General features: G+C 42.5%; 1 protein-coding gene across 1 annotated transcript; it reads right to left on the bottom strand.

The window, feature by feature from the left end:
* Positions 1-24,575, bottom strand: HMGCS2 (3-hydroxy-3-methylglutaryl-CoA synthase 2). Its single transcript, XM_068963606.1, has 10 exons — positions 24,441-24,575; positions 17,883-18,337; positions 14,326-14,451; positions 13,575-13,739; positions 11,665-11,830; positions 9,058-9,228; positions 7,743-7,849; positions 7,013-7,138; positions 5,650-5,761; positions 1-425 (listed from the first exon to the last, which is right to left on the bottom strand). The coding sequence occupies exons 1-9, from the start codon at positions 24,542-24,544 to the stop codon at positions 5,655-5,657; spliced, it is 1,527 nt and encodes a 508-aa protein (XP_068819707.1). The 5' UTR covers positions 24,545-24,575; the 3' UTR covers positions 1-425; positions 5,650-5,654.

Below are 24,575 nucleotides of genomic sequence, written 5' to 3'. Positions count from 1 at the left end.
TAATGGTTATTTTAGCTTAGTACCAAACATGGAATTTAGAAATTCACAGAAAACCCTAAGAAACAAAGACATAACAGCATGGAAATGTGATAATGACAATAATGACAAAGCTACAACAAACGAGAGGCGAGTCATCTGAATCTGGAAGGAGACAAGGGACCCGCCACACTTTCTGTCTGTGATTCAAGGCTAATTCTCTCCTCTGTCCCGCCACCTCTTCAGAGAGGGCTCTGCAAGCCCATGACAGTGATTGCAGCAGGGAAAGGCAGAAGGACCCATTCGGGATGGCCCCTCACTCTATGGGGCCAGTGTTTACAAGGCTGCTGTGTCCAGTGCAATTATTTACCAGCTAAGAGTGGGGGCTTTATACAGTTGAAAGAGGGCAGCCGTTCTGTAGCACTTTTCCCAGGAAACTCTCCACAAATCTGTAAAGTTTAAAGAAACAAAGGAAGGACATCAATCACGAGTCTCACCCTGGGCAATCCCATTCCCACGTCTGCTCCTTGCCCAAGGCGGGCTCTCCTAAACTGCATCCCCAGGTTTGGGTGTTCCACCGCCCCTTGAGGAATGGAGTATTTCCTGCCACATCAATAAGCAAGGATGTCACAGTCATCAGCGATTCCAGCCTTCCAGGGCACTCAAGAAGGAGAAGAATACCTGGTAGACATCGGGGGAAGCCACTGCCTACAGGGAGCCCTGAGGAACTCAGGATGTGAAAACACAGGATACGGGCCCCAGATAACTGAGATGCATATGAAAGCAGTGATTTCAGTAAGCCCCGACTCTTGCATATTCCCATACACAGAAACAATAGAATGGGAAAGACTAGAGATCTCTTCAAAATAATTAGAGATACCAAGGGAACATTTCATGCAAAGATGGGCTCGATAAAGGACAGAAATGGTATGGACCTAACAGAAGCAGAAGATATTAAAAAAAGGTGGGAAGAATACACAGAAGAACTATACAAAAAAGATCTTAATGACCCAGATAACCACAATGGTGTGATCACTCACCTAGAGCCAGACGTCCTGGAGTCCGAAGTCAAATGGGCCTTAGGAAGCATCACTACAAACAAAGCTAGTGGAGGTGATGGAATTCCAGTTGAGCTATTTCAAATCCTAAAAGATGATGCTGTGAAAGTTCAGCACTCATTATGCCAGCAAATTTGGAAAACTCAGCAGTGGCCACAGGACTGGAAAAGGTCAGTTTTCATTCCAATCCCAAAGAAAGGCAATGCCAAAGAATGTTCAAACTACCACACAATTGCCCTCATCTCACACACTAGCAAAGTAATGCTCAAAATTCTCCAAGCAAGGCTTCAACAGTATGTGAACCAAGAACTTCTAGATGTTGAAGCTGAATTTAGAAAAGGCAAAGGAACCAGAGATCAAATTGCCAACATCCACTGGATCATAGAAAAGCATGAGAATTCCAGGAAAACATCTACGTCTGCTTCATTGACTACACTAAAGCCTTTTACTGTGTGGATCACAACAAATTGTGGGAAATTCTTAAAGAGATGGGAATACCAGACCACTTTACCTGACTCCTGAGAAACCTGTATCCAGGTCAAGAAGCCACAGTTAGAACTGAACATGGAACAACAGACTGGTTCCAAATAGGGAAAGGAGTGTGTCAAGGCTGTATATTGTCACCCTGCTTATTTAACTTATATGTTGGGTACATCATGCAAAATACCAGGCTGGATGAAGTACAAGCTGGAATCAAGATTGCCAGGAGAAATATCTGAAGGGTTAATAGGGTAGCAGAGATGTGCCTGCAAACAGGCCTCTCTGCTAGGGCTGGACGTCCTTGCAAACAAGGCATTCTGCCAAAGAGTCTGGACACATCCTTGAGTTTAATGGTCCCTTGCAAATGAGGGAGCATTCCCTTCTTGTGATAAAGAAGGAATAGAGGGCTTTGTACAGACTCTGCAGTAGACTAGGATTTTACTCCCCTTTGCTATATGATAACATGTATGCACCTGCGCTGTGCTGAAAAGACTTATTCATGCAGTCTGGAATTCTGCCTAGGGGGCTTTTATAATAAATGGCAATTAGTTTTTTGCCCAGTTCTGTTCCTTCGGCCGGAGTGTGAGTGTCGTCTGTCTCTTGTGTGTGTCTTGTTCTGTGTCATTTCACTAGTAATCTCCAACAATATCAGTAACCTCAGATATGCAGATGACACCACCCTTATGGCAGAAAGCGAAAAGGAACTAATGAGCCTCTTGATGGAAGTGAAAGAGGAGAGTGAAAAAGTTGGCTTAAAACTTGACATTCAAAAAACGAAAATTATGGCATCTGGTCCCATCACTTCATGGGAAATAGATGGAGAAACAATGGAAACAACAAGAGACTTTATTTTTAGGGGCACCAAAATCACTGTAGATGGTGACTGCAGCCATGAAATTAAAAGACACTCGCTCCGTGGAAGAAAAGCTATGACCAACCTAGACAGCATATTAAAAAGTAGAGACATTACTTTGCTAACAAAGGTCAGCATCGTCAAAACTATGGTTTTCCCAGTAGTCATGTATGGATGTGAGAGTTGGACCATAAAGAAGGCTGAGCACCAAAGGATTGATGCTTTTGAACTATGGTGTTGGAAAAGACTCTTGAGAGTCCCTTGGACTGCAAGGAGATCAAACCAGTCAATCCTAAAGGAAATCAGTCCTGAATATTCATTGGAAGGACTGATGCTGAAGCTCCAATACTTTGGCCACCCGATGCAAAGAGCTGACTCATTAGAAAAGACCCTGATTCTGGGAAAGACTGAAAGCAGGAGGAGAAGGGGACAACAGAGGATGAGATGGTTGGATGGCATCGCCGACACAATGGACATGAATTTGAGCAAGCTCCAGGAGATGGTGAAGGACAGGGATGCCTGGTGTCCTACAGTCCCTGGGGTCGCAAAAGAGTAGGACACTACTGAGCTGCTGAACAGCAACAACAACAATGCACAGAAAAGTGCTAAATTCCTTCACTTGGGGTATCTGGTTTCTTTTAACAATAGTCTCTTGATGTTCCAGCTATTGCCCTTTGTTTTAAAACACATCTACATAATCTGGCTCCTTCTCTCACCTCATCAGAGCAGTTCCCTCAGGTTTACTTGAGATGCTGTCTCCTTGACTTGAAGTCCCCAAAATTCCCACTGAATAAAATGTTAACTCTCAACTTTTAGGTTGTAGCTATTTTTTAAGTCAACACCCTCTAGCAACAAACCTAGATACCTGAGTGCCCTGAGCCCAACACCCCAGGAGCCAAGGTTGCGAGATGGGCAGGGTCCCCGCGACATGTCCTGTCTGTGAAGGGAGAGCAGACTGGGCAGTGCAGAGCCAGAGCTCCACGGAGCATCATGCTGACATAAAATCTTTGTTTCAGCTAACATCTCATGGTGTAGGCTCATTGCTCCTGTGAGACGAGGATGAGCCCCAGCTTTTCTCTTCGTAGATACAATGCTGCCTCACCTTGTGGGCCGGGCTTCCCTGATAGCTCAGTTGGTAAAGAATCTGCCTGCAATGCAGGAGACCCCAGTTCAATCCCTGGGTTGGGAAGATCGGCTGGAGAAGGGATAGGCTACCCACTCCAGTTTTCTTGGGCTTCCCTTGTGGCTCAGCTGGTAAAGAATCTTCCTGCAATGCAGGAGACCTGTGTTGGGAAGATCCCCTGGAAAAGGGAAAGGCTACCCATTCCAGTATTCTGGCCTGGACAATTCCATGGACTGTATAGTCCATGAGGTCGCAAAGAGTCAGACACGACTGAGCGACTTTCACAAGCTTGTGGACCAGGAGACAGAGGGAACCTGATGTGGAAACTCTCCCTTGAAAACTCCCAGGTCTCTCTCTCTTCCTCCCCTCTCTGTTTTTGTTGACTGAACTAGCTTGATACAGTTAAAGACTCGCTCTTTGCCACTGACTTGCCCTCAAGAATCATATTACAAACATACAACAGAGAAGCAAACAGTTGACTCCCAGCTAGGGCCAAAGTCTGAAGAGTCTGCTTGTGGAGCCTGCTGCCTGGCCTGTCGGCCCCCTTGCCCACCCTGCCTCACCTGTGACATCTCAGGCCATACTTCAACTGCCCCATAGGGGCTGGAATGCTGGCAGTGGTTGGTAGTGAACAGAGGACATGCCTTACCTGCAGTTTCCCTTTTTCATCTGGGTATCTCATTTACTTGGGACTTCCTTCTCTTTCCCTGCTCCCTACCCTGACCTTGGCAAGCCTTTTTGGTCTTTCCCCTTCATATCCTTAAGTAGGGGGAAAAATTTAAAAAACAGAAAAACATTTGGCACAAAAGAAATTGCTTCTTGCTCTTCCATTCTGCTTATCTTACCAGTTTGGAAGATAAACTGAAGGCAGATTCCTGGGTAGGTGAACTACAGGATTCTAATTCCCACTCTTTGATTTTCCTTTAAAATAAAGAATTCTCTTAGTTCTCTTCCTGACTCAATCCTCCTCCATCAAACTCTTCTCTCCTCACACTGCTCCCCACTTTCTCCCCAAATCGCACGAAGCAGGGATTGCTCACAGCCCCTTAGCCTAAGGCTCTCTCCAGCTGGCTCTCCCAGAATCCCCAGCACCTGTTACCTTAAGAACCTGTCTCCAACAGTGTGTGCCTTCTCTGATGCTATTCACCTTTGTTACTCACTTGCCCCTTTGGAGTACTGAGTTCCACAGTTTCAGGTTCACATCCCGCTTCCCTTTACAGATGCTAATTTTGTTTCTATCAAACTTCTAATTCTATCAACCTCCTTATCAGGAGGAGATCAGATGATAAACAAGTTGACTCTTTTTTCAGATTCAAGATTTAAGGACATGCCCCTCCCCCAGCATATGCCTTTTGTAGGCAAAGGGCCCCAAGAGTTGTACTTGGTCATCATGGTGCAAACTCCCCACCTCTGGTCATTTTGAAAGCTACTAAGTGGAATGTTGCCTCTCATATGGGTAAACAAAGGATGTCACAGTGTCAGAGACTGCAGCCCTCTAATGTGAGCCTGAGGAAACTTGTGAAATCTTGTGATATCTAGCCCTAGATAGCTGAGGTGTATATCAAAGGAATGATTTCAGTGAGCCCATACTCTTGCATCTTCCCATATGCTGAAAAGCTGGAAAAGTCGGAAAAGTGCTAAGTTCCTTAACTTGGAATATCTGGTTTCCTTCAATTAGCAATAATCTTTTGAAGTTCAGACTACCTACCTTTCATTACTATATAACCTGGCACCCCCTCTCATTTCCTCTGAGCGGCTCTCTCAGTTACTTGAGATGCTGACTCCCCGACTTGAGGTCTTACAAATTCCCACCAAATAAAACATAACTCTCAACATTTAGATTGTGAATATTTTAAAAAAACTCTCTGGCCTTTTACGCTGTCAGAATTCCATCTGTTATATAACACAGGGGGCTCAGCTAGGTGCTCTGTGATGACCTAGATGGGTGGAATTGGGGTAGTGGGTGGGAGGGAGGTCTAAGAGGGAGGGGATATATGTATACATAGAGCTGATTCACTTTGCTGTATAGCAGAAATGAGCACAACATTGTAAAGCAATTACACTCCCGATAAAAATATAAAAGAAGTGAAAAAGAAAGAATTGCATCTGTTGCCCAGAAGAAAAACTTTGAGCCACTAACACTCGAAAATTTCACTCACCACCTTTAGACGGGACGCCGGGCGTACTTTCGGCGATATAGCTCATCCACTCGCTCCAGGTACCAAGTGCCTGGGAAAAGGCTGTTCTTATCACCAGGTGGTGAGAAATTCACTATGGAACAAGAAGAGAGGGAGTATTCACAAAGGGCTCTATGGGGCTGAGGAAGAGAAAATGGTAACAGGGACATCCAGAGCTTCATGTGGAGCTCTCCTGGCTGTGCTGCAAGGGGTGGTGAGGTCGCCTTGTCTACACCCAGCAGAACTCTGGGCGAGCAGAAGAACCAGAAGCAGCCGCCTTGTGGCTAGTACCTAAGACTTGTTGACTAGAAATTTTATTATAAGATGTGCTGCTTTCCTACAGTAAACAGGCCCTTCCTCCATTGAAATCTTCATCATGTCCTTCTACCGAAGGTACCGAGCTTGAGGGGTACCTCAGAGCATCCTGTATTCTAATAGACACTTCCTTCCTAGCCCTAAGTTTTCCAATTCTGATTCTCTGTAGTATTTCAAAGGTTTGTCCATTAACATTCATCTCAGAGGCCTTATTTTTAATTGTTTCCTTTTTTGGTCTAACATGTCCCCGGGTCCAGATAAAAACTGACTAATTACTAAGTTTAGGGTTTTTTTTGGAACATTCTCAGTTGCATAACTTCAGTCTTCTTTTCAGTGCAAATCATGGGTCCCACGTTTTGCTTGAAAAAATATGGTTACCCTGGTTTTAAAATCACCGTTTGGTTTCTCCAGTCTTAAATTTAGCTTTGGTTTACTTTTCCTTTGTTGCTTTTTGGGGGCAGTTTTTTGTTTTATATTTGATAAGGAAAGGGGGCAATTGGAAGGAAATCGTAGTATTTGCCGATAACATCATTCATTAATTAATTCATTAATCTCTGGCAATCCTGCAAAGTTGGTATGGTTTTAGAAAGGAAGCAACTCAGAAAAGTTCAATAATTTTCTCAAAAATAGAGGGCTAGTGTCACAGGTCAGTTTAGACTTGGATTTCTGGCTCCAAAGTCTGGGCATTTTCAACCATTGCTTAGATACCATCAGTATTTTCAAAGACCATACATCTGGCTTCCATGGGACTTCATTGTTCAGTATGTATCCTGTTTTGGGTGGCTATCTATATTTTGTACTGGGAAGCCACATGCTGCCTCCTACCTCTTCCCAACTCTGCCTTCTGCTTCCCAACTCAGTTTGTCCCCCTTTGCACCAAACAACCCTTTTTCCCAATCATATATCACAGAAATCAGTACTCTCACTTGCTATATTCTAGACTTCTGATGAATTCCTGCCACTCAGCTACTGGCATAGAAGCTGAGAAAAATTGCCTTCTCCTCCTCTCTTTCCACCTTTTTTTTCTTACTCTTGTGGTAGTATTGTTCTCTTTGGTTCATTATTTCTGTGAACTCCTCAGGAGACACACGCTTCCGGGAGGCAAGACGTTTCTGCAGGTCTGATGTACTGGATACCAGCTTCTCCAGCGGGGAGCCTGGGAAGCAAAAGCAAGACCCGTAAACTTACACTGTTGTCATAACTGCTACCAAGCACAAGTCTAGTATAGGGTCAGCTCTGTGGGAGCTGCTGCTCCAAGGAAAAGTGCTCAGTGTATGGCTTAGAATGTCAAGAAATGATCAAGATCATCAAAAACAGCGTTAGCAAAACTAAGGCAGACCTTCATTTCGTCAAGGTGTATCCCATTTAGTGCTTTGATATACGCCCTTGATTACATCCATCATAAAGTAATCAGCACATTTTTACTGGATATCTCAAACCCATCAACTTCTCTTTAATCAGTTGTAATCAAACCATGACTACCTCTTGCCTAGACTATTTGTTGAAACAAACTAATTGGTTTCCCCATATTCACCTTTGTTCCTCAACAATCTAGTCTCTAATCAGTAGCCAGGGAAGTACTTCAAATATGTAAAATAGACAAGCTTATTCCATTGCTTAAATCCCTTCAGGGCTTTCCTTTGTTCTTAGTCACAGCATAATTCTGTCAGGATGGGAGCTTTAGTAGTGGTGAAGCAGAAAATGGTTTCTTTTCCCAGATGGAACTGGCCAGAAGTGCCTGAACAAAAGACTGGACTCACCCGGAGAAGCATCCTGGGACACCCGGAAAGAAAAGAAACTTGCTGCCAAACCAGAGCCATAAGAGAAGGCACCGATCCTGGAGCCAGCCAAGTCTTGGGCAGAGTGACTACAAGGAGAGGAATCAAACCCAGAAAAACACATCAGCGTTATATTCTGCTCTGCAAATAAACTGCCGATCTAGTCAACCTCTTGCAACTAGAAACGGGCTCTGGGCACTCTACACAAAGAGGAAGTTTTGGAAGATCCTGGGAGTAGGCCCCAAAGGAAGAAAACTTGCCAAGAGGAGAACACCTAAAACCCAAGATATCACAGTGAGCACAACAGAATTTCTGGGATATAAAAGGAACTTCTCCCTACCCATGAAGACAAGACGAATTCAGTGAACTCTGAAGTTACCTCCAAGTGGGGGTCAGACCATTAGATTCACCTCAGGGCTCCCATGTTGACTGGCAATGCTTCAGGAGTTGTAAATTTTTAAATTATCTTCTCGTTAGTAATAATCTGAACAAGTCCAACCATACATGTATATATTTTTTCTTATGTTATATACATGCACTATAAGTATTTTCTTATAAACTCTACAAAACTGAGTATCTATTTAAAAACTAACACTGGGGCACCTGCTGAGCTTTTACTGTTTTAATTGCTTTTGACATTTAACATTCATCAAAATTTTAGATGGTAGGTATTGTTATTATACAAATTTTATAGTTGGGAAAAATAAGGACTGTAATAGTCATTTTTCCAAGGTCAAAGTTAGTAAGTGGTAAAGAGATTTGAACATAAATTGTGGGTTCGAAAACTACAATGCTTTACTGAGTACAGACATTTTAAATGGATGAGATAAAAATATGCATAAAAATTCTCCTATTTTCTTGATGTACCCAAACAGATCTTGCACATCTGCTGGCATGATACATGCATTTCAGTTTGGAAAAAGTTAGTCATGTCTGACTCTTTGCAAACCCAAGGACTCTAGCCTCCCAGGCTGCTCTGTCTGTGGAGTTCTCCAGGCAAAGATACTGGAGTGAGTAGACATCCCCTTCTCCAGGGGAATCTTCCCTCCCCAAAAATCACACCTGGATATCCTGCATTGCAGGCAGATTCTTTATCATCTGACCCAGCAAGGAACCACTGTTTAATACTGATGGTCAATCTACCTACACATACACCTTTAAAATACATTTCTTTCATTTTCCTTCCTTCCTTCTTTCCTTTTTGAAAAAATTCTGTACGAGTAAAGGAATGAAACTTGGTTGACCCTTCAGACCAGAGGCCAGAGTAAGAGGAGGTGGGGACAGGTGCAGTACTCACTGGGCCAGAAGTGAGGCCAGGCATCCATATAGGGATGAGGTGTACATATTCCCGTTGTACGTGGAGAGGTAGAGGGAGTTCTTGGTTTTCTTATTGAACATGTTCAGGGAGGCTTTTAGAAATGCTTTATCTACCTCCTTATTGGTGTAGGTGTCTTCCAGCTTTAGTCCCCTGTGAGGCAGCCAAAGAAATAGGTCATAGGAGAAGACACATGAAGGAGGAAGGCAGCAAGCAGAAAGTATAACAGCTACTGGAGAGAAGACTTTGGAACACATGTTTTTATTACAGAATATTCGGAAATACAGAAAATACAGAGAAGTGTCGCTGACAGTCTTGCCGCTCAGAGAGAGAGCATCAGTCATAGTTTTCTTATGGAATCCATTCCAACTTTTACAGTCTATTGAAAAATAAAACCATGCTATACATTCTGTTTAGCATGCTTTCTTAACTAATTTTCTCTATAACATGAAATCATCTCCTTTAGCCTTATTTTTAAAGACTGCAAAATAGACCATGATAGGATGTACCCCTCTTTAACCAAACTCCCCATTTCTATCCTCATTAGCTGAAGCCGTGAATAGCTACATGCTATTTTTTTTTCATGAAACAAACATTTTTTCCATTAAAACCTTTTTTATACAATTTTTAAAAGTTATTGTCCATATACAGTTATTACAAAATGTTGGCTATATTCCCCATGTTGTACAATACTTCCTTGTAGCCTATTTTATACCACTGTATATCTATTGGAGTGTACCACTGATATCTGTCTGTGCTCAGGCACTCAGTCGTGTCCGACTCTTTGTGATCCCATGGACTGTCGCCCGCCAGGCTCCTCTGTCCATGGGGATTCTCCAGGCAAGAACACTGGACTGGGTTGCCATGCCCTCCTCCAGGGGATCTTCCTGACCGAGGGATGGAACCTGCGTCTCTGGTGTCTCCTTCATTTCAGGCAGATTCTTTACTGCTGGACCACCAGGAAAGCCTGATATCTAGCTAATGGAGTAGTAATCCACTGTATATCTAAACCACATCTTCTTCAATCGTTCATCTATTGATGGACACAGGTTGCTTCCACATCTTGGCAATTGTCAATAATACTGATCTGAACATCAGAGTGCAGGTATCTTTTCAAAAAAATTTTTTTTCCAATATATACCCAGGAGTGAAATTGCTGGGTCATGTGGTAGGTGTTTTTTTTTTTTTTTTTTTTTTTGAGAAATAACTACATGTTCTTTTAAAAAGGTGAAATTACTGAGCCAAAGTTATAAACATCTTTAAGGCTTTTGATTTGTGTTTCCCTATTACTCCCCCAAATCCGTCCACTATTGCTCATTTTCTCATAGCCTTAAGTCTGGATATTCAAATTTTTTAAAGGCTATGTAAAGAAAACATAGGGCTTCCGTCCTAGCTCAGTTGGTAAAGAATCTGCCTGAAATGCAGGAGACTCAGGTTCAATCCCTGGGTTGGAAAGATCCCCTGGAGAAGGAAATGGCAACCCACCCCAGTATTCTTGGCTGGAGAATCCCCAGAGACAGAGGTGCCTGGGGGGTACAGTCCATGGGGTTGCAAAGAGTCAGACACACTGAGTGACTATGAACACACATAAAGAAAACATTGTTTATATGCATTACTAATGGGCATGCACATTTAAAAGTATGCATACGTGCATTTCTTCCCTGAGGAAATTTCTTGTCCATATCTTCTATTTAGTGGGTTTATCTTATTACTGATGAAACTTTCATATATTAAAAATATTAGCCTATTATTTTTGGTATATGTTAAAATTTTTTCCATGGGGCAAGTCTTAGAAGTAGTGTTTGTACTAACTTTGCTGTTTTGGTTGGTTAGTAGCAGGGTTAGCAGTAGTAGTTAGAAATGGGGACAGATGTTGGTAGAATACTCTAAAACTTGAAATGAGAAGATACCAAGAAGAAAGGGAAAGATTCCCTTCCCAGTGAGATCTCTTTGTGTTGAAGTTTCTTTATTTCTAAATGCCTTGGAGTATTGCATCAATAAACAGCATTCTCCCTGCTTTATTGAAATCCAAGGAGGGGGAGTATGCTGGACTATCCCTTTTTCATAGATAAGGGGGAGGAGGCAACAAGTTAGACATTCTTTAAGGCAATGGCAAGTGAGAAAGACCAGACCTTCCCCAAGTTGCTATCCTCCAGTGTGATTATTTGTCTCTAGGTGTTTCTGTACAGACTGTGAGATCCTTTAGGTGGGGAACATGAAGTCACACCCACTTTTATGTCCCTAGAGTTTCATATGATGCCTGGCACACAGTTGATATCCATAACATGTTTATTGCCCGAATGATTTTGGCACACTCCCTTTCCCTTTTTCTTATTCTCTGAAACTTCTTAAAGTCACCTGATTGACAGGTGCCAGCAGGGTCCCTCTGCTCCCTGAGACACAAGGTGAGGTCCTTACGTAGACAATAACCCAGTAACCCACACGAGGACTTGATGTCATTTCTACTATGTTAGAGGATTGTTGTTTTTACCTCACAGGAGTGGCAAGTCATCCAGATTCAAGGCATGAGGAAGCCCCTTCATTCTCACCCCTCATGAGCCTCTAAGGCTCCTCCTGAACAGGACTCACCTGAAGGCCTCCAACCCCTTGTAGATGCCAGTCTGTGTGTCACCACTGGCCAACAGGAAGTCATTGAACATCAGGCGGGCCAGGGATTTCTGGACTAACTTGCAGAAAGGCGTGTGAAAAATCATATACTGCACATCATCGAGAGTGAAAGGCCGATCGATGCCAGCTGGAAGAAGAAGTATGAAAGCAAGGATACAGTGTGTTCTAAGGACTCCCAGAGAATGAACTCCTACCTACAGTAAACACACAGTTTGTTCATTTTACAAGCATTTTACTAAGCACTTTCCCAGGTGGTGCTAGCGCTAAAGAACCTGACTGCTAACATGGAGAGGTAAGAGATGTGGGTTCAATCCCTGGGTCGGGAAGATCCCCTGGAGGAGGGCACAGCAACCCCCTCCAGTATTCTTGCCTGGAGAATCCCCATGGACAGAGGAGCCTGGCAGGCTACAGTCCATAGGGTTGCAAAGATTCAGACAGGACTGAAGTGACTTTGCATGCACACTACTCAGAAAAAAGGAAAAGAAATAAATGTTTTCTTCCTTTCTGCCATTGCCAACTTCTGTGACAGATAATTCCTCAAATCAACCTCATATCGTATTATTTTCTCTATTTTCCAGAGGAGAAAACAGGGTCTCCAAAATACGAAGCTAAGTTACATGTCCGAGGTCACTCAGCTTGAAAACAGCTGATTTTGGCTTTAGGTTCCAGCGTCTCTGACTCTACACTCCAGACCCTCTTTCACTCCAAAGAGAAGACCAATGCACCCTCTGCCCTTAGGAAGTTTACAGTTTGGTGCTGAGATTCAAAGCAGGGTTGATCAAATTCCATGTGAGAATGAGGGGTACAATTAAAATGTCATGAGTTCAGAGGGTGCCAGAGCAATTGTTGTGGTTTAATTGCTAAATGGTGCCCAACACTTTGGGACCCCATGGACTGTAGCCCGCCAGGCTCCTCTGTCCATGGGATTTCCCAGGCCAGAATACTGGAGTGGGTTGCCATTTCCTTTTCCAAGGAATCTTCCTGACCCACGGGTTAAGTCTCCTGCATTGCAGGTGGACTCTTTACCATCTGAGCTACCAATTGGCCAGTAGCAATTTTACAGTGGGTGGGCAGAGGCTGAGAGGTCTAAGTTGGCTCCTTTCTCATGGGGGCAAACTGCATCCCACCCAGCGCAGTGGAAAGGGCCAAGATGCTTTAGGCCACCCCTAGAGCATCTGTGCTCTGACACTACAGCACATGCCTTTTCCCACGCTGAAACCTGCATTTTTCAGACATCCAGCTAGATACAGCCAAACAGATAAGAACACTTTTTATTTTTATTTTTTTAAGGTAAGTAAGTTTCTCTGTATTTTTAAAATAAGATTTGTTTCTTATCTGATTATGAAATCGGCACATATTTTTTAGCAGAAAACTTCAGAAACTAAAGGTGAAAATAAAATTAACTTGCAAAGCTACCATGCAGAGAAAGAAAATTACTGATAACACTTAAGTATATTGAAAATATAGGTAAGAATTTTCAACATCAATCAGACTTTAAAAAGTGGCAAACTATAAACTGAGTCAAATCACCCCTGACTTCAACAGAAATGAATCCTAGCACCCACAAGACATGGTCATTCTGACTCACACACTACCTCCCCAGGTGGCTGACACCTACAGGCTTCAGCTGTGGCTTAGGGTTGTTTACTTTCTTTCACTCAGTTCAAGTTAAAGGCAATTTCATACTTGACTTTGGATGACTTCCAAAGGGACTTCAGCCTAGACCCGGGAAAGCATGTAAGAAGAAGATGTGAAATAATTCTCTTGAGATCATTTGCAGAGGAGAAAAGAGTCCTTGTGTTAAGAGTTTGGGACACACTCTCAGCCTCATGTAAGCAGAGTCCGTGACTTGGGCCCTCTGAGCCCCATACCTTGCTTCCACTGTTTCTCGATCTTTTGACGGTAAAATGCGTAACATTTGTCCAGGGCCCGTAAGTAGCACTGGATGGAGAGCTTCCCATCCACCAGTGGGTACTCTGAAGTCACATCTGGTTTGTAGAAGTCGTACACGTTCTCCATGTGGGTTCCTCTAAGCCCTGGTGAGGCACACAGAGGGATTCAGAAACTGCACAGTGCAGCCCATATTGAGCAGAGAGGGTGGGAAATCCATGTACAAGCAGCACCCTTGTCTTTATGTTCATGCCCAAGCCCAGGGCCCACTGATTATCCCTCAGGTGTTCAAAGGGAGTTAATTAGATGAATGCCTTTTTATAAGTGAGATGTATATTTCTATTTCCACACCTATATGGGCTTAAAGAAATCTGGAACAGACTCCAAAAGTCTCAAAGGAAAGCTCTTACTTTATATCCAATTATTTTCTTTCATTTTCAATGGTCACTTTACCTCCCAAAGGGTCCTTGTCAGCAGCACAAATGCCATTTGATTCAAACACCATTATCCTGATGTGTGATGGTATAGATGAAGCCACCTTGCTGATCCTTCTCTTCCCTTTCTCCCTGCCCTCTGCTCCCCAGTGTAGTCTTTTGAAGGCAAGCACTTTCATCCTCAAGTCCATACTTCAGCCCTGAATGTTCCAGTTGGGAATTAAGAGCTAAGAGCTAAGCATTTGGCCATGCCATGCAGTCCCCTGGTACCGTGTTTACTGCACAGTGTACTACAAACCTCTCTCGAGGACCAGAGGGGCCTTGGGCCCAACCAGCATTGCCACAGCTCCAGCCCCGCCTGTGGGGCGAGCGTTACCACTGGGATAGACGGCGATGTCCCCACAGACCACCAGTGCGTAGCGACCTGTAAAAAGAAAAGAAATAATTATTACTACTGCCAAATCTCCAGTAGAGTGAAAGCCTCCTCTATGCCAGGCACAATTTTAGGTCCTGGCAATAGATAACTGAACCAAAATAAAAATTCCTGCCCCCGTGAAAGTTACACTCTAGTGAAGTGTAAATGACATTGCATCGGAAATGCAACGTCAAAACTCAGTGTTCTCTGACTCAGGCTGTAAAAATTCCTCATTTATTCAACAAAAAATTCATAAATCAGCACTTTTGAAAATAATTTAGGTTTGTACTCTTTGTAGTGCTATAGTGGAAATTCTTTCCAAATCACAGACGGCCAAAGGATGGGAAGGAAACTAATGTTTGAAATCCTAGACACCAGTTATCCTCAAACAATCCTTTAAACAATCCATTGAGTCAGGTAATGTCCACATTTGTAGAGGACGACATTGCCTTCCAGAGAATTCAGGTAATTTGTCTAAGGTCACCCATTTAGTGAATATGGAATTTTGTACTCAAACTCAGTTCTGACTGGATCCCAAACAAGCCGCTTTGAAAAATCTAGTACCACTTTCTTTGTGAGAAGAATTAATGTTCAGTAACCACATTTGATGTAGATGATCTATGAAATTACTTCTCTAATAGGCAGATGATTATTCAATAAATCACTGTTGTCTTGAATATTATTTGTTCCTTCTTCATCTAGTACAGCTTGCTCCTAAATGTGGGTATGTGGAAAAGACACGGCAGTACTTTTAGTATTCTACCTAACCTGTCAGAAACAGTTATCTCCTCTTTATAGACAAAGGAATTGGGGACCAGAGAACTGAAGTCACTTGCCTAAAGTCACACAGCTAACAGATGATGGGATAAGGATTTAGTCAGAATCCCAACCCAAATTCACTGAAACCTAACAATTTTCTGTTAAGACTGTTTAACCATGCCAACAAAACAGTATTTTTTCTCCCCAATTTTATATATATGAATATAAAAATAATATATAAAAGTATAAGATAAATATATAACAAGTAAACATAATCTATGTAAGCAAAATTTATATGTTATATAAAATTTGGAAACTATAAAAGAGTATTTATTAATATAAGCCATTAAGGAAGAGATCAGTAAATTTGATTACCTAAAAATGAAAACTTTCTATCAGAAATACAAAAGACAAACTGAGGATGTATTTACAATACTTACAGCCAACAAAAAATTATTTTCCTTCATAGCTAAATGTCTCATTGGAAAGGTATATAATAGGAAAATGGCCAATAAACATCATAAAAATATCAAAATTCTCTTATAACAAGGGAAAATCAATGATACTACAATTTACTTATTAAGCTAACAAAGATTAGAAAGTTTGAAGTTAGAAAGTACATTCCAACAATATGTTAGTACAATTTGAAGAGCAATTTGGCGCATTCTATCAAACTTTTTAATTAAATGATCCTGCAGTTCCACTTCTAGGAATCTATTCTTACAACATATAGCTATGAGCATGCAAAGCTACTGTCTTAAATATTAACACTTTTTATAATAATTGCAAAAAATATACAACAATCTAAATATCCATCTATATGGGACTATGGTTTGGTGTACCCATCAATAGAATTTATAATGTCTTTTAAAAGAATGAGGTAGACCTTATATGTATCTAGAGATATCTATAGACTAACCTCTAAGACATAGTAAAGATGAGGAATAATGTGTGCAACGTTAAAAAATGAATAGATAAGTATACGCTTACAGGTACATACATAGAAAATTTCTGAAAGAATCCATGGAAACTATGAGGATTAAATTCTGGGAATTGGTAATGGGGTGTCAAAGGAAAATTTTTCTTTACTTTGAACACTTTTGTCTATCTGTATATACATACACACACACACATATATACATATACACTGTAGATTTCATTTACCTTCACAATAAAAGGAAGGAAAAATGAGGTCCCTCAGGCAGTTCAAGCCAGTACCACTCTTTCCTTCCCTCATACCTTGCTGTCTCTTTGGAGTGGTTCAAAACTTCTTGGTGAGCTCCAGAACCACCTCCTTCCTTCGAAAGGTCCCAGGTGGATGGTCGGCCAGTTCAGAAGCAGAAATCACATCTACAATGGCCTTGTCTGGTCTTGGAGGTTGCCATTAGGCTCAACCTTAAATATGCTTTTTGTGAAAGTACAGACTAACAATTCACTTCATAATGTTTGTTTAATATTTTTCCCAACAAGATAACAGATTAAAGAAGGATGCATTTGCAGCCCTCTCCTGTGGAATACCCAACCATTCAGCAGAATCTATTCATTTGAAATGACATGCTTAAAGCTGATAATGCCCCCAAATATAGACTCTGATTCTTCACTAAAGGCTGGTGAGTGTCCCTTTAATTTGTACTCTCTAACTAAATGCTTGGTTTGACAGATTGGTGGTGTTGGTAGTAGAGGTTGCTGGAGAAATAATGATACAAACACCAAGCAAGAGCACTATAAGGACAGATTTGAGGATGTAGAGTCTGGAACATCACAAATCAATGGAACTGTTAATGGTGAGGCCATGCAGGGCAATCGGAAAAACACTGAATGGGTGTATGGCATTGTACTGCCTTGCTGCACAAACAGAGAAAAACCCTTAAACTCTTCTTGGCCTCTATGAGGAATACCAGGTTAGGTAATATCTAAGGTCCCCACCAACATCAAGATTTCATAATTAATTTTTAAATTAATGCTTATTATGGTTTCTAAAGTTTTAAGTTCTACTTTCCAACTTAGTAAATGGAGGGCCTTGTCTGTCCAGCAACTGTTTTTTCACATCTCCATTAATACCATGTTTAATCGTATCAGCCCCAGAAAGCAGATAGGCAAATAAAAACTCCAAGTCTCACAGAGGTTAAGGGACTCGTCATTAGTTATTGATAAAGCTAGGTTTCTAATTCTCCTAGGAACCATGCGAGGGAGAGAGGGTAGAAATACCCTGTGTCATGGTCTATCCTGGGTGCTTTCTCCTTAACACCTATACTTGTTTAAATCTTTCAGCATCACCAATCTCTTTGTCCCTTAGAGACTTAAGAGAAATCTTAGAGAAACAGGAACACTGAGTGGGAAATACACTGAATTTGGTTTGGTTTCTTGCTCCCGCCACACATGACATGCAAATTATTAGATTTTCCTTTTTTTTAATCCATAAAACAGGTATGACATCCACTTTGTAGTGTGTGATGAGGACTCAGTAAGAAGCTGTGTGGACATGCTCCCTGAATAACTGTATGAAACCATCCAAGTCTGAGGGGTTGCTGTCACTGTGGTCGTTGGATGATCACAACAGCTGTGTGTGTAATGTGTCCTTTCTTTGGTGGATGAACCTACCCGGGGAACGGAGAAGCAAAACTGAGGCTTCAGCATCTACCCCAGCTCCCTTCTTACATAAGGCCTCTGGCAGCACATACCATCCCAGGAGCTGGATTCCATCCAGTTGGCAGCATTGAAGAGGGAGGCAGTGCCACCGTAGCAGGCATTGGTGGTATCTATGCCCTCAATGTCAGTGTTGCCTGAATCCTGGAAGAGCTCCATGAGCACTGTTTTGACAGCCTTGGACTTATCGATGATGGTCTCAGTGCCCACTTCCAGGCGGCCCACAGAGTCCCAGGGGAGCTGTGTGCGCTCCATCAGCTGTTGCACCACCGTCAGGCACAGGGAGTTGACGTCCTCCTGGACTGAGCAGAAGCCCATCTGGGTCTGGCCCAAGCCCACGGTGTACCTCCCTGCCTCCACCTTGTTGAACTTCTCCAGCTCTGTTTGGTCCACATATTGGGCTGGAAAGTAGACCTCCATGGCAAGAATACCCACATCCTTTGGCCAAGTATCTGTTTTGGCCAAGGGGACAGCCGGAACTGTAGAAAAACTGTAACAGAGAAAACAATCAAAATTCCATGAATGGTCTCTAGCTAGTTTCCTTAAAAGACAATATAGCAATCATTTCATTCATTTTAAAAAATATATTTTGAAGATATTGATACAAATTTAGGATTGTTCTATTTTTTCAGAATTTAGTATTTTTTATTGTATACAAGCATTTATATTGAATCCATTAAAATTTTTTTTAATGTTAAATCTTCATGACCTGCCTCGACTTCAATTTTTCCTTTTAGCTTATTAAACAAGTCAGTTTAATTATAATTGAAAAGAATACATAAGATTTTGCTAGGTTTGCGGAGGATTCTGGATTATGGCCATATTTGATCTGACTCCAAACTCAATAAAATTATTAATTACTAAGAAGGGATCCCCAAACACTTCCTTTTAGAATTGAAAGCCCATGAAGTTCAAATGTACTTTGTAATTGGATATTTCCAAACTAATATTAAATAACAAATCTTTAATTAGTGTGCATAAAATTAAAATTCACTTACAGAGAATTAAAGTGGAATTTGAAGTTCTCATAACCCAAACCAATATGAAGCTGAGAAATTCAATTTCTCAGTCTCTTTTCTGTTACAACATATAATGTGCTTTATTTTGCATTGTTATTCCATTTTTATCAGATGAATACAAATTTAGAATTGCTATATTTTTCTGTTTAATTTACCCTTTTATCCTTGGTAATTGTCCCTTTGGTGTTTTTATGGCTAAATACATGTGGAACAAGCAAAGGCTGTGGGAATATAGAAGGCTGAGAGGGAAATTCTATTTTTTCTTTTTAATTTTTGGCTGTACCCTGTGGCATGTGGGACCTTAGCGCCTGACCAGGAATCAACTCAGGCCCTCTGCCTTGGAAGGCAGAGTCTTAACCACTGAACCTCCAAGGAAGTTCCAAGGGCAATTCTAAATGGAAGCAGAGAAAAAGTGGAGAAAAGGTCAGTAAAGAGGGAAGAGATAAATTTTCTTTCCTGGACCCACCACCTCAGATACCTAATCCCCCTGGAGATCTGGAATTTCTCTTTCTAGCTAGCAGTGAAGAACTCACCAAGTACATCTTCCCTTTGTCCCATATAAAAGTACCTGAAACCTGGTTACTTTAGAAATACTCTTGATTTTCCAGATGTTGAAAGGAAGGCAAACATTGGTGAAGCGTTCTATCCAGGGTAACTTCTTAGTTTCTCATGTATTAGAAATATTCTGCCTTGGGGCTTCCCTGTGGCTCAGTGGATAAGAATCCACCTGCCAATGCAGGGAACACGGGTTCGGTCCTTGCTCCGAGAGTATCCTTCCTGCTGCCCAGCAACTAAGCCAGTGCACTACAGCTACTGAGCCTGTGCTCTAGAGCCCAGGAATGGAAATTACTGAGCCCGCAGGCTGCAACTACTGAAGCTCCAGTGCCCTAGAGCTTGTGCTGCGCAACAAGAGAAGTCACTGCAATCAACCTTGCTCACCACAGTGAAGAATAGACCCCGCTCACCACAACTAAAGAAAGCCTGAGAGCAATGAAGACCCAGTGCCGCCAACAAATGCATAAATCTTTTTTTTTTTTTTAAGAAATATTCTGTCCTTTCAGTCCTGAGTGCCGCCAGATTCCTTTGACTTGCAGCTGGCTACAGAATTCCTGATGGTGGAAGTGATAAGATGGCTCTGCAGGCTTATCAGTTTAGCTCTATGCCACAGAAATTGTAGTTCAGATGGAATGTATCCATCCATCATCCTTAGGACTCAGGGCTTCTCTCTCTCTCTCTTTTTTTTTTTTCAGGGCTTCTCTTAACACCAGTTTTTCTATAACAGAGGTCATTTTGAAGGACTGCTGGGAGGCAAAAAGTGGATCATGTGATCATAAGATAGTGAGTCTAAGTGATAAATGCTTATTCTTATCGGACAAGGGAGGATCGAAGTTTTGTTCTAAGCCCTATTTATTTGGTGCCACTCAAATAAGTGGAGTCTATACTCTCAAATGTTTGTGGAGGGGCTCCCAGTACTCAGAACTAATAGCTAGCCAGATCTCAGTTCTGTGCTTGACTGGATTTTCCCTCATCCTCATTCTCTTTCTGTCTTCTCTAAGCTCACTCCATTTCTCTCCCCAGTGAGAAATCTCAAGCATCAAGGAAAGGTTCCAAGAATAGGTCTCTTGGTAACTTTTGTAACTGTCTTTGTAGGAGATAATTACTTGGAAATGGATTCCAGAGCCTTGAAGAAAAGATATAGACATTTCCAGAAACATAAGAATACAGGAGTTAAGAGTGTCCATCTAATCATATACTTTCTCTAAATGATAATACATATATATATGCATTAATATACAATATTTGGTGTTCTCTTTCTGATTTAATTCACTTTGTATAACAGACTATAGGTCCATCCACATCTCTGCAAATGACCTTATTTCATTCCTTTTAGTTGCTGAGTAGAGACCCTGATGCTGGGAAAGATTGAGGACAGGAGGAGAAGGGGATGACAGAGAATGAGATGGTTGGATGGCATCACCAACTCAATGGACATGAGTAGACTCTGGGAGTTGTTGATGGACAGGGAGGCCTGGTCTGCTGCAGTTCAGGGGGTCGCAAAGAGTCGGACATGACTGAGCGACTGACCTGAATTGAACTGAACTGAACTGAATATTTATAGAGAACGAGCTTGTGGACACAGCGGAGGGTCGTGGGAGGGAAGGCTGAGATGAACTAGGAGATTAGGATTGACACATACACTACCAAGTGTACAATAGCTAGCTAGTGGGAAATGTGCTGTTTAGCACAGGGAGCTCAGCTCTGTACTCGGTGATGACCTAGAGGGGTGGGATGGAGCGGGGTGAGAAAGAGGCTCAAGAGGGAGGGAAGGTATATATGTATACATACAGCTGATTCACTTCATTATACAGCAGAAACTTACTCAACATTGTAAAGCAATTATACTCCAATAAAAAAGAATACTATAAAGACAGAAACATAGAGAACAAACCAAGGATACCAAGGAGGAAAGGAGGCATGGGATGAGTTGGGAGATTGGGACTGACACCATTGAAACTATGTGTAAAATAGATAACTAACGAGAGCCTACTGTATACCATGGGAAACTCTGCTCAGTACTCTGTGGTGACCTAAATGGGAAGGAAATACAAAAAAGAGAGTATACATGTATAGGTATAGCCAATTCACTTTGTTGTACAGCAAAAACTAACACAGCATAACAACTATACTCCAATAAAAACTTTTTAAAAAATAAATTAATTAAAAAGCAAATAATAGCTTTGTTTAGTTTAAAACTGTTTTTGTTCTGGTGTTGCTTGGTTCAAGAACATGCATCAGACAAAACTAACACAGCATAACAACTATACTCCAATAAAAACTTTTTTAAAAATAAATTAATTAAAAAGCAAATAATAGCTTTGTTTAGTTTAAAACTGTTTTTGTTCTGGTGTTGCTTGGTTCAAGAACATGCATCAGACAAAACTAACACAGCATAACAACTATACTCCAATAAAAACTTTTTAAAAAATAAATTAATTAAAAAGCAAATAATAGCTTTGTTTAGTTTAAAACTGTTTTTGTTCTGGTGTTGCTTAGTTCAAGAACATGCATCAGACTTATATTTCTTTATTCCCTCTCTCCTCTTTTGTGTTTCAAAATTAGTTATTACATGCTGGGCACTGTGCCATGGAGGGCTGTAGGGGTGGAGGGAATGGGCGAAGAAAGGAGATCAAGGTTCTTGGGAGCCTCCTGAACCAGTGGGAGGAATGAGATAAGTACAGACATACTATGTAACCCAACTGAGAGTCAGAATGTGCTAAAGGTCACCAAAAAACCCACAGGAGTTCAAAGGTAGCAGAGATCTGTGTGTGGGAGTATCAGGAACGGTTTCAAGGAACGGACTAGATTTGAAGTCAACCTTGATGCGTGAATCGAGTTTCTGCGGATGAAAAATTGGCAGAGGGTCTACAGAGGCAGTGCCGCAGCAGGTGGTGATTGAACACGTGAGGATGCCTGGAGCAGAGAGCGAAGGGGAGCAGGCGGATAACACATGAGAAAAGCAGGTGGGGAGCCGTGAAGCGGAGGGCACAGTTCTCCCTTAATTTAAAAGGTGGTGAAGCACACGGGGTGGGAGCAGTCCTTCTGGTAGATTTAGAGCCGATGCAGGTTGGGTTAGAGGGAACAGACACACAGAGAAAAGGAGAGTCATAAGGAGCACTCTCAATACCCATCAGGCCATGGAAAATGGGGTGAACTGTGCGTACACTGAAAAGGAAATGTGAACCCTGATTCCAAGAGTTTGAACCCAGGACGTCAGAAGTGGGGCAGGCTGGTGAGGTCTGAGGTCTGTCTCCTGGCGGGCAGCCAATGATTGCTTATGGAAACAAGCAAATATACGTCAATCCCTTCCTCACAAATGCAAAACCAGGTTAAATTCTGGGACATTTGGCCTGTATGCAGGGGGTGGAGGAGAGCATGGAGGAAGGTTAGGGAGTCAGGAAAAAAATAAAAAGGCTAGGGAGTGTCACCTCCTACCCAACACATCCACACACCAGGTTCCCTTGGTACCCAGCGAGGGAAGACCCTGGACCAAAGGTGTTTTTCTAAACATTCAGGGAGGGCTTCCCATGTGGAACTAGTGGTATAGAGCCCACCTGCCAATGCAAGAGATGTAAGAGACATGGGTTCAATCCCTGAGTTGGGAAGATCCCCTGGAGGAGGGCTTGGCAACCTACTGCAGTTTTCTTGCCTGGAGAATCCCATGGACAGAGGAGCCTGGTGTGCTTTAGTTCATAGGGTCATGAACAGCCAGACATGACTGAAGCTACTTAGCACGCACATGCGGGAACACCCCTTGTGGTCCAGTGGTTAAGAATCTGCCTCCCAATTCAGGGGACACATGTGGTCCAGGAGGATTCCACATGCCATGTAGCAAATAAGCCCGTGTGCCACGACTATTGAGCTTATGTGCTGCAACTACTGAAGCCTGTGCACGTACAGCCCGTGCTCCACCAGAAGAGAAGCCTCCACAATGAAAAGCCCACTCACCGAAACTGGAGAGTAGACTCCGCTCACCACAGCTAGAGAAAGCCCACGGCCAGCAATGAAGACCCAGTGCAGTCAACAAGAAAAAGACCCAGTGCCGCGATAAATAAATGAATGAAAGTGAAGTCACTCAGTCATGTCTGACTCTTTGTGACCCCGTGGACTGTAGCCTACCAAGCTCCTCTGTCCATGGGATTCTCCAGGCAAGAATACTGGAGTGGGTTGCCATTTCCTTCTCCAGGGGATCTTCCCGACCCAGGGATCAAAGCCGGGTCTCGAACCCGGGTTTCCCCCATTGGAGGCAGACGCTTTAACCTCTGAGCCACCAGGGAAGCCCAAATAAATGAATAAATAAATATTAAAAATCTATCCAAAGAACTCGATGTAGAGATGGGAGGTAAGAAAAGGCTAGTCCTAAAGTACAGTGGATAGTTTAGGGACCCTAGGGTGCCAGTGGTTGCTGTGTTACATCAGTACTGGGAGACTGTGAGTACTTGGGCAAAACTGGCAGAATGTTTACCAAGGAAAGGAGTGTGTGTGTGCTTCTGTGCACAAGCACATTGCACACACAGGCAAACTCTGATCTTTTACACTCATGTTCCCCTTTGGTGAAATCAGAGAGCGGAGAAACACCTTCTTCTCCTCAGTCCATTCTGAATCTGGCTGCAGTGACTTGCAGCAGCTGGTTTTACTAACACTGCAGTTGAAGCAGCATCCTGAAGGTCTCAGCAGGGCTTGGGTGAAAGGTGAAAACAGAGCCAGGGAGGAGGATGCCGTGGGCCCTGGCACTGAGATTTCTACTGCTTTGTGCCTCTAGGGGAGTAAAAGGTGTTGCTGACATCAGCAGGGGCAGAGGTTTGCTATCCCGGAATTCTGTAAACAGACCTGGGCTATCTGTTTAGCGATGAGGTAACTGAGACCTTGAGAGGTTAACTTGCTTATCTAAGGCTGTGCCCAAGACTTGTCAACTTTTGACTGGGATTCTAATGAGCCCTCATGCCTCTCTTTTACTGGTTCCTCACCACTTCTCAAAGAGTAACCCGTGCAGTCCTGTTGACCAGTGAGACTCACCTGGGGTGGGCTGCGGGGAGAAGGCGGGCAGGCAGGAGGGAAGCTTCTTGCTTCACTCTCTTCACTTGCAACACCCGCCTCACTGGAGTCAACAGCCGCTGCATTTTTGGAGGAACGAGCAGGAAGCCAACAATT

The sequence above is a fragment of the Capricornis sumatraensis genome, chromosome 2 (genome assembly GCF_032405125.1).
Source record: "Capricornis sumatraensis isolate serow.1 chromosome 2, serow.2, whole genome shotgun sequence".
In the NCBI taxonomy this organism is placed as follows: Eukaryota; Metazoa; Chordata; class Mammalia; order Artiodactyla; family Bovidae; genus Capricornis; species Capricornis sumatraensis.
The sequence above is the reverse complement of the archived record's forward strand: the minus strand, read 5'-3'. Positions and strand labels throughout refer to the sequence as shown.

Excerpts from the sequence above, each read along its gene's own strand:
- HMGCS2 (XM_068963606.1), bottom strand. The coding sequence starts at position 24,544 with ATGCAGCGGCTGTTGACTCCAGTGAGGCGGGTGTTGCAAGTGAAGAGA. Across the intron at positions 18,338-24,440 it reads CTCCCCGCAGCCCACCCCAG|TTTTTCTACAGTTCCGGCTG; the intron begins GTGAGTCTCACT and ends TCTCTGTTACAG. Across the intron at positions 7,139-7,742 it reads GTCCCAGGATGCTTCTCCGG|GCTCCCCGCTGGAGAAGCTG; the intron begins GTGAGTCCAGTC and ends TTTGCTTCCCAG.